Here is a 10367-nt window from a genome sequence, read left to right as displayed (position 1 = left end):
CACACACACACACACACACATGCATGAGTTAGAGTTGGGGAAAGACGGAGATAGAGAGAGAAGCACCTCTGTGGGTGCCCTCTATGGGTATAACTCAAGGCAATCAGCTTATATGTTTATTTTGATAAGAGGCTTTTATCCTTGACAATCTAGATCAACTCCCTCTCCTCTCTCCCTCTCTCTACCTCTCGCTTACCTGTGGTTTTACAATGACCAGACCAATGATATTTCTAAACATATTTTCTATCCATAAGTATAACTGGCTTGTGGTGTATTCACACATTTTCCTGTGATTGTTTTCCCCTCTCTTTTCCTGTTCTCTTCTCTTCTCTTCTCTTCTCTTCTCTTCTCTTCTCTTCTCTTCTCTTCTCTTCTCTTCTCTTCTCTTCTCTTCTCGTCTCGTCTCGTCTCGTCTCGTCTCTTCTCTTCTCTTCTCTTCTCTCTTTCTCTATAGGCCTTTCCCATGGCTCTCTCTTTCTGGTCATAACGGTTCAAAGTTTCACTCACTCACACACACACGCACGCACGCACGCACGCACGCGTAACGGGGAAGCCCGTGGGTATGTCCACAGTCACGGAAACAGGTGTGTTGACGAGTGACTGTGGCAGTGCGGGCTGGTAAGTTAAACTCACTTCCTCATAACAGGGTTAACAGACGCATAGGTACGGTAGTTAGGAGTGAATTAACTTCTTAGTGCAGCGGCCTGTGTCGTCGCCCGCGGCGCAGGAGCCCCCTGTTCGACTCCCCCTCGGGACATTAACATTTAACATCAACACAACGCAGACCAATATGATCCGTCACAGTGGTGCCCAGTGACCCAGATGTCCTGAGGGGCGTGAGTTTAGGGAGGTGAGTATAACGGGGAAGCCCGTGGGTATGTCCACAGTCACGGAAACAGGTGTGTTGACAAGTGACTGTGGCAGTGCGGGCTGGTAAGTTAAACTCACTTCCTCATAACAGGGTTAACAGACGCATAGGTACGGTAGTTAGGAGTGAATTCACTTCTTAGTGCAGCGGCCTGTGTCGTTGCCCGCGGCGCGGGAGCCCCCTGTTCGACTCCCCCTCGGGACATTAACATTTAACATCAACACAACGCAGACCAATATGATCCGTCACACACGCACGCACACACACACACACACACACACACACACGCCTACAAACACCCACACACCCACACACACACACAGTACTCTATTGCAATTTCTGCAAAGGTGTATTTAACCCATATATCACACCCACCTGTTCTGATATATAACCCTTTTCCTCTCCCTAGACAAGAACACCTGACTTCTATGAAAGAATTGTAAGTTTGCACTTTACGAGAATGTAGAACATTCACTTGCACACACTTACCAAGCTGATAGTTACAACAAATAACAAGTAATAATCCATATACTATTGACCATATTCACACGGCGGCCATGTGGGAACAGGGTGGAAAGGAACCCAACCTGAGCATGACATAAGAACAAAATGGCCAGCGTGTGAATATGGTGAACAGAGCAGCCTGTAATCCCTGACAATCCCTACAGATGATCTTCACACAGCAGTCCATTATGAGGCCCAGGGTGAAGTCCTCGGTGTCCATCGGAGCGTAAGTTAGCGCTCGTTTAGCGTCAGACTGTGTCTGTAACACGTCATGTTGGTTCCGATATGTTGTAATACTAGAAACAGTTTAAGGAAATAGCATCCATGCAGTCCCCCTAAAGGTCATGAGTTCATAGATCAACCATGATGAACTGACACTAGATAGTGACCTGTCTCAAACCCCGCCCTCTTTTCCCCTCAGAAGCAACAGAAGGATCAAGAAAAGAGGGTGTGGTTTGAGATATGTCGATTTTACCAGCTAGTCAGTTCGTGGCTAAAACTTTCCAGGGGCCGTATGTATGAAGCATCTCAGAATAGGATTGGTGATTTGAGACTGATTGATTGAAATTCTTTATTGATCTATAAAATACAAGCCACTCTTGCCAGAGACACCCCAAACACACAAACAAAATCAAAAGGATAAATATACACAATAAACCCCTGAGGCTTATTTCCACTATTTCAATTATTTCCAAGTGAAGCTTAAAGGAACACATCAACATTATTGGAAATGCACTTACAGTCTTCTCCAGAGTCAGACAAGAAGATAGATCCAATTTCGTTTGCGTTCAGTAGAAAGCTTTCCGGCTGCACACATGAATGGCAGTGGATATGGACCACTAGCCTATCTCAAAACCTTTTTGGCCAACACCTAGGCTAGCTGGTCCATGTCTGCTTCAATTAATTTGTGCTAAACTATGCTAGCTTGCAGCCGGATAGCTTTCTACTGAACGCACAGAGAGGAAATTGGTAACTATCTTATTGTCTGTGTTGGCGTGTTCTTTTCAAGTGAAATTCTATGGTGATGTGACCTGACCCACTAATCCTAGATCAGTACCAGAATTGCTCTCATCACTTATTGAGTTGGTATGAATGTGGCAGCTGAGGGACCTTGCTGAGCCAGTACCCACAAATCCTTAATTTCCATCCCTGGTGACATAAAGTTGGATAATTCTTTCATTCCACTCCTGTTTAGGATAGTGAAATATGCCACGACCTACAAGAACCATGACCCCTTCCTCGCCCCATGTCTCCCTAGCAACGCCTGGGTGACGGATGATGTCACTTACTGGAACTTGAACATGACCAAGTTAGTCGCCTGGCAACATGCCCTCAGGATAGGGCTGGGCGATATAACGATAACGATAAATATCGCAATATATTTTAATAATCGATATCGAATATCGAAATTTAAAAAAAATAGATTTTTATTTTTATTTGACCTGCAACAGGGCAGTTTTAAAACCAGAGACAGTGGACAGACTTGTCTTTCTTGCCTGCAACTTAAAGTAATGGCTTTGCTTGTCCAAATGACAATACTGACCAAATTGAGATTTATTTTTCTCTTGTCCATTTATTTTGTTTGCTTTCTAATTTAAAATACAGTTTGAAACCGTGTGTGCTAGCAGAACTAGACTCCAGTCACGAGTCACGGTGCACATGTGCGGTGGTTTGTCCACCAAAAAAGCGCCAAAAGATCGAAAATAAACTAGCAGAGCCAGAACTGTTCAACTCCCCTGGAGCCACAGCCAGCAGAGAAGCCGGTTTACTTTCGCTTTTAAACCAGCTGCAGCCTGAGAACTGGAGTGTGAGGGGATGTAACACTAAAGATGGCGGCAATGACAAAGAATTGCTGCAAAATAAACATACATCTGTTGTTAATTTTTTATTTTTTTTTATACTTATAACAATTCGATAATTATCGATATCGAGAAATATGGTAACGTTATCATATCGTTATCGCAATATGATTTTTTTCCATATCGCCCAGCCCTACCTCAGGATCATCATGATTCATCACTTAAATCTGTTATGTTCATTGAATGTTAATGGGTGATCATTGACATTTCGGCTTGTTCCAATGATTACTCTTCTGTCCTGTTTCCGTATGTGTGTGTGTGTGCCATCGTTGCCAGATGGAAAATGTATTGTAAAACTTTTCTTTTTTTGGCATTATTGATACAAATACAATATTTATTGTACATATGGCATTATGGTGTGTGCCTGTGTCTGTGCATTTGTGTATCCTTGTCTTTCTGCATTTGTGTGCATTATGTGCAATTGTGCATGCTTACATTTGTGTGTATTGTGTGTGTGTGTGTGTGTGTGTGTATCAGTGTGGAGATACCAACAAAGATGCGAGTGGAGAGGTGGACCTTCAGCTTTGCAGAGCTGCTGTCAGACCCCAGAGGAAGAGATGACTTCAGACTCTTTCTCAAGAAGGAGTTCAGCGGTAGGTTGGAATCAAGTCGGTTATAGAAAACAGTCAGAAATCAGCTTTGTATCTGGGTTCAGAATAGGTTTGAGATATTGAGCTTTAATAATGTTCATGTTACACATCCCAACCTTCTATTATATTCTAATCTATTTGATTCTATTCTATCCCTGTACTATAGGTGAGAACCTGGCATTCTGGGAGGCATGTGAAGATTTAAAGTCAGGCACGGCCGCGACTATGAAAGAGAAGGCCCAGCAGATCTACAAGTAACTTCTTAAGCTCATTATCTATATCGAATAGATGTAGTATCTAGTGTAAGAGCAATATCAATATCATATTATTGTTAGAGGTCGTAGTATTAGGTGTTTGAATTGCCAACAATGAGGACCCTGAGTAATTGATGTTACTATAATAATAATAATAATAATAATAATAATAATAATAATAATAATAATAATAATAATAATAATAATCATAATATCTTACATTTATATAGTGCCTTTCAGGAAACCCAAGGCACTTAACAGGAGGGGGCAGCTAAGGGAGAGGAACAGGGAACAACGTAACAACAAAATAATAATCAAAAGGAAAGAAAGAAAGAAAAGGAAATCAGGCAGAGTCATTTACAAATTTGGTGAAGAGGTGGGTTTTGAGTTGGGATTTGAAGGAGTGCAGGGATGTAGCACTATGGATGTTTAGAGGGAGTGAATTCCAGAGGGTGGGTGCGGCCACAGAGAAGGCTCTGGGACCAACAGTCCGCATGTTGGTGGTGGGGATGGAGAGGAGACCGGAGTCAGAGGACCACAGCCTCCGGGGCGGGATGTAGGGATGGAGGAGGTCAGCTAGGTACCGGGGGGCAAGGGAGTGAAGGGCTTTGTAGGTGATGAGGAGGATCTTGAAATTGATGCAGGACTTGACTGGAAGCCAGTGGAGGTGGATGAGGGTGGGGGTGATGTGGTGCCAGGACTTGGTGCGGGTGAGAACCCTGGCAGCAGAATTTTGCACATATTGTAACCTGTTCAGGGCATTGCTGGGTAGCCCTATGAGGACAGAGTTTGCATAGTCAAGACGGGAGGTGACGAAAGCGTGAATGAGAGTCTCTGCTACAGAGTCGGGGAGAGATGGCCGGAGTCTGGAAATGTTCCTGAGATGGAAAAAAGCTGATTTAGTTTTGATGTAGACTATGATACTTAGAATGATGAATGTTGAATAATGATATTTTATTTCATTCTTTATTCTTTATTCCATCCCATTACATTCAATTACATTCACGGTCACTCAGTATAATAATAATAATAATAATAATAATAATAACAACAACAACAAGTATAATAATAACAACAACAACAACAACAACAACAATAACACAGACTTGAGGTAACCAGTATAATACAGAGCCTTCTCTTAACACATTGGATGCCAGACCCGACATAAGTCGGGTTAACTCGCCGAACGTTGGGTGCCAAACCCGAGAAAAGTCGGATTTTCATCGCTATTTCTTTTATTTGCTATATCCATTCATAATTCATCCATCCAGCCTGATGTTATCATTGGGAATGGGTCTGAGATCGCAAACGTCCAATACCGCTGCCTAACACCTTGTGGCCGCTATTGCACTCCATTTGAAACAATGTGGCTTGTTGTCTGGGCCGAGCTGCGGCGTGCGGGCGGGGTCTCAATACTCGGGCAAGAGAAGCGGTTATAACGGATGCATCGACGAGGGTCACCCCCCCCCCCCCGTTCATGTTCAATGCTGGATTACGTTGGAAACACGATCGTGATCAGTATTTGGAATGGCGATCAGATAATTGGATTATTCTTTTTGCAGTACATCATAGACAAGGAAAGGGCTATATGTTATCAATCTTGCGTTGATCCGATAATTATTTCCCCGTGATCGGAGCGTGTCTGTAATGTACTGTGTAGCGTATTCCGTTGGTGGCGATTGAAGCATAGAAAAACGACCTCCCCCCCACCCTTTCATGCATGCATGATGAAACATAATACCGATAATCTAGCGTTGATTTCAGATTGATTATTGATCCAGGCGAGGAATGGCACGATTTATAATGAAATGAACAAAGCGCTGCCACACACGGCCATACACCCACAGCGACCTCTGCCGCTGAACCTGTTAAACAACATGTGTTTTCTTACCTTTATCTAAATAATCCACAAAGGCAAATGTTTCCTTCTCGCATAAACTTCAGTATTTCTGAGTCTTCCTAATCAAGATCTTCACTGTTTATCTTATCAAACAGACCCTTTCTCTGAACAAGATACAGAGGACAGTATAAAACAAAATACATTTAATTTAGCCCACATAAATGACAAAGCTTATCCTTTTCTTCAGTGCCAACATAACGTCCCGTTTACAAATGTAAAGGCAATATTCCAGACGTAATCTGGGCACGCAAAGATCTTTTACTGTTGGGCAGGATATATTTCACATACCGTAATTCCTCTAATAGTAACCCCGGCTTGTATTTGTTTCAACTGTAGCGGGTACCAGGCTTGTATTAGGAGGAGGCATGTATAAGAGAGAGGCCTATATTTCAAATTTTCAAACGGATCATAATGAATAAATCAACATTTTGTGTCAGTTTGAACCCAGTAAAATGTACTGGGTTCATTTATTGAAACCAAGTACTGTATGAAATAGTAAACAGTGCAATTACAGGTGGTCACTGGTCATTTCAACGTTTTCAAAGTGAAATCAAGTAACTAGCTCAGTATGCAGCTCAGTATATTAGTAACCCGGCTTGTATTAGGAGGTCGGCTTATAATTGCTTAGCTCAAGAGCGCACCCGGCCATTAATAGAGACCCGGCTTGTATTTGAATACCGGTTACTATTAGAGGAATTACGGTAATTCAAATTTTTTTATCAACCCGTATTGTTTCTTACTCCAGATCTCTGTTTCTCTTTAAGTTGCTGAAAAACAGCCTCCTTAATCAATGCCAATATTAACCTTTTCAATTCTTCACGTCTATTATGTTACCATTGACTAAAAGAGTGCTCGTCGTCTTGTCAATGTAACATAATTGGAAACGATAGCCAGAGTAACAAAAAAAGATGTTTAATTATATTTACCATGGGTTTTGTGAATAAAGGAATAACATAAAATAACGACAAACAAAACACAGGACTGTACAAACAGGATCAGCCTCACACATAGGGGAGAACAGAGCACATATGCACAAGGGGATGACGAGACAAGAAACATCTGGGCTGATTACAAATGGGTACACCTGGGAGGGAAACGACAAAAGAACTACAAGACCAGGACAGGGGACTACAATCAGACATTACACATCATACTGGGGGACACCTGATCAGGGTACAAACACACCCACACGTAACAACGTCTCTGAAACAATATGTGAAGATGTCCTGCCCAACAGCCACACGTCTGTATATCCCACATAAACATTGTCATAGTATTGTTAACTGACTACAAGGGGAGTTGTCATGGATATACGTTACGACATGTTTACGACAGTTACAGTAAGTGGGAGTGGCGCGAGAGGTAGTCATTGTTCGGATTGATGAACCACTGGAGGGAGTAATAAAGCGTCTTGTTAAATAACCAACTGTTCCGTTGTCTGTTAATATCCAATATATTACATGGTGTCAGAAGTGGTAGAGGATGGCAAAGTTTCAACCACCAGAGAGTTTCTGTTTTGAGAAACCCACCGAATGGTCAGACTGGAAGAAACGGTTTACACGGTACAGGACAGCTACTAAGTTGGACAAGGAAGATGGTCCAGTTCAAGTAAGCATGCTGGTGTATGCGCTTGGGAAGGAAGCAGAGAACATTCTCAGCTCTTTTACCTACGGGGAAGAGGAAAATGTGCCGCAGTATGATGTTGTACTGGCGAAATTTTACGCATATTTCATCCCAAGACACAACATTATACATGAACGGGCATGTTTCAACCAGAGAGTGCAGCGAGCGGGAGAGCGCGCAGAGACATGGAGCACTATATGAGCTGTCGGAACATTGCAACTTCGGAACGGCTCGTGAGGAAAACATAAGGGACAGAATCGTGGTGGGAATTCTAGACAAGGATCTGTCTCAGAGGCTACAGCTGATCCCTAACCTCACTCTGGAGATGACAGTACAAGAAGCGCGTCAATCAGAGGAGGTAAAAGCTCAAGTTAACCAGCAGGGGGAGCGGGCTTACGCCGTGCAGGAAGTAGCACAACGGCATAGCAGAGGTGCAATACAGAAGTGGCGCCACCCACAGAGAGAGAGGCGCCAGGACCGAGAGAGTGAGAATGACCACAGGAAGTGCTGGCGGTGCGGCAAAATGTCACACAGCCAACAGGATGACTGCCCAGCAAGGAGGTCTACTTGCAATAATTGTGGGAAAAGTGGACACTGGGAAAGGGTGTGCAAGAGCAAGCAGGTGAGAGAAGTGACTGAGGGTGAGGGATCAGAAGATGGACAGTATTATTATCTGGGCTCAGTTTAATAGCATGCCTGACAATGATATGAATGGACAGTCACATTAGAGATTGGCAGCTCACCTGTAGAAGTTAAAATAGATACTGGAGCCGATTGTTGTATCATAAGTGAAACTGTACAAAACACTGGAGCCAAAAAGGGTCCTACAGAGGCCAAAGAAGGTGCTGAGTGGTCCAGGGGGTGGATTGAACTGTTTAGGGCAGTTTATAACTCAGACCAGCTACAAGGGAAAAACATACACATGCAGGCTCTATGTCATTAGAGGGTAGAGTGTGAATAACCTACTCAGCAGGCCAGTAGCTGTAGCCTGTAGCTATGGGGTAGTAAAGCAAGTGGGCGAGGTCAACACCAGTGAACAGGAGTTTGGCCTACTGAAAACACAGCCTGTGAAGATAGCTCTAAAGGACAATACCCAGCCTTATGCAGTATGCACAGCACGCAGAGTCCCCATACCGCTCCTGGGTGTAGTGAAAGAGGAGTTGGAGAGGATGGAAGCCAACGACATCATTGAAGCCGTGACTGACCCAACAGAGTGGTGCGCACCCATGGTGCCAGTCCAGAAAAAGTCTGGAAAAGCGTGCATCTGTGTGGACTTAAAGAAGCTTAATAAGGCTGTCAAAAGGGAGAGATTCATCTTGCCGACATCAGAGGGGATGATAGCTCAGCTCCGCGGCTCCACAGTCTTCTCATCACTTGACGCAGCGTCAGGGTTCTGGCAGATCCCATTGGACAGCCAGAGGTTGACCACCTTCATCACGCCGTACAGAAGGTACTGTTTTAAACGTCTTCCCTTTGGGATAAGCAGCGCACCTGAGATATTTCAGAGGAAGATGGTGGAGACGCTGGAAGGGCTGGATGGTGTTGCCGTCTACATGGACGACATCATCATCCATGGCAGCAACACCAGCGAACATGATGAGCGGCTGCAGAAAGTTCTGGATCGGCTGGAGTCTGCAGGCCTGAAGCTGAACAATGAGAAGTGTGTGCTGAGAAAGGAGGAGCTGCACTTCCTGGGTCAGGTGATCAACAAAGATGGTGTACGACCCGACCCAGCCAAAGTGTCTGCAGTCAGCAAACTTGAACCACCAGAAAACGTGCAGGAACTAAAGAGAGCACTCGGCATGATCAACTACCTGGGGAAATATATTCCAGACCTCGCCACAGTGGGCCAGCCACTATATGCACTGTTAAAAGCAGACTCAGTGTGGATGTGGGGTCCGGCGCAACAAGCAGCCTTTGAGCGAGTTAAAGAGCTCCTCACAACGTCACCTACCCTGGTGTACTATGATGTTAACAGGAGCACAGTGGTCTCAGCAGATTCAAGCAGTTATGGGATAGGCAGTGTCCTGCTGCAGCTCCATGGCGAGGACTGGAGACCGGTAGCATACTGCTCAAGGCGACTGAGCGACGCTGAAACCAGGTACGCTCAGATAGAAAAAGAGTGCCTGGCGAGCGTGTGGGCGTGTGAGAGGTTTCAGATGTATCTCTACGGCCTGCCAGCATTCAAACTGATTATGGATCACAAACCCCTCATCCCACTGATGAACTCCAGGGATCTCGACAATGTGCCACTCCGCTGCCAGCGACTCCTCATGCGGTTGATGAGGTTCAACCCGGAGGCTGAGTATGCGCCGGGGAAAACCCTGGTGGTGGCAGACACACTGTCCAGGACCCCACAGGAAGACAAGGGGCTCAGTAGAGACACAGACGTGGAGTGTTACGTAGCAGCTGTGATGAGCAGAATTCCAGCATCGCCGCAAAAGATAGACAGCATCCGCGCGGAGACGGCAGCGGATGAGCAGCTCCAAGTGATCAGGTACATACAAGAGGGGTGGCCTGAACACCTAGCACACATAAACACCTGTGTTAGGGAGTACTTTCCCGTTAGGAACGAACTGTCTATGCATGATGGGGTAGTGACCAGAGGGAGTAGAATAGTGATACCAGGGAGATTGAGGTCAGAGATACTAGAATGCATACATGAGGGCCATCAAGGTCTTAACAAGTGCAGAGACAGGGCCAACACTTCGGTGTGGTGGCCTGGCATAGCCACACAGATCACACACAAAGTCGAGAACTGCATGTACT

General features: G+C 44.7%; 1 protein-coding gene across 1 annotated transcript in view; it reads left to right on the top strand.

Annotated features, from left to right (window-relative positions):
- rgs9b (regulator of G protein signaling 9b) overlaps positions 1 to 10367 on the top strand; it is a gene marked incomplete at both ends in the record, with an annotated part of 70834 nt that overhangs the window by 44891 nt on the left and 15576 nt on the right. Inside the window, 5 exons of the mRNA XM_084323429.1 lie at positions 1278 to 1307; positions 1537 to 1598; positions 2568 to 2681; positions 3709 to 3824; positions 3988 to 4075. Coding sequence (XP_084179555.1) covers positions 1278 to 1307; positions 1537 to 1598; positions 2568 to 2681; positions 3709 to 3824; positions 3988 to 4075 — 410 coding nt within the window. The remainder of the gene's footprint in view (positions 1 to 1277; positions 1308 to 1536; positions 1599 to 2567; positions 2682 to 3708; positions 3825 to 3987; positions 4076 to 10367) is intronic.

The sequence above is a fragment of the Notolepis coatsorum genome (genome assembly GCF_963971535.1).
Source record: "Notolepis coatsorum genome assembly, chromosome: 10".
NCBI lineage: Eukaryota > Metazoa > Chordata > Actinopteri > Aulopiformes > Paralepididae > Notolepis > Notolepis coatsorum.
Note: the sequence above shows the minus strand (reverse complement) of the source record. Positions and strands in the feature narration are given on the sequence as shown.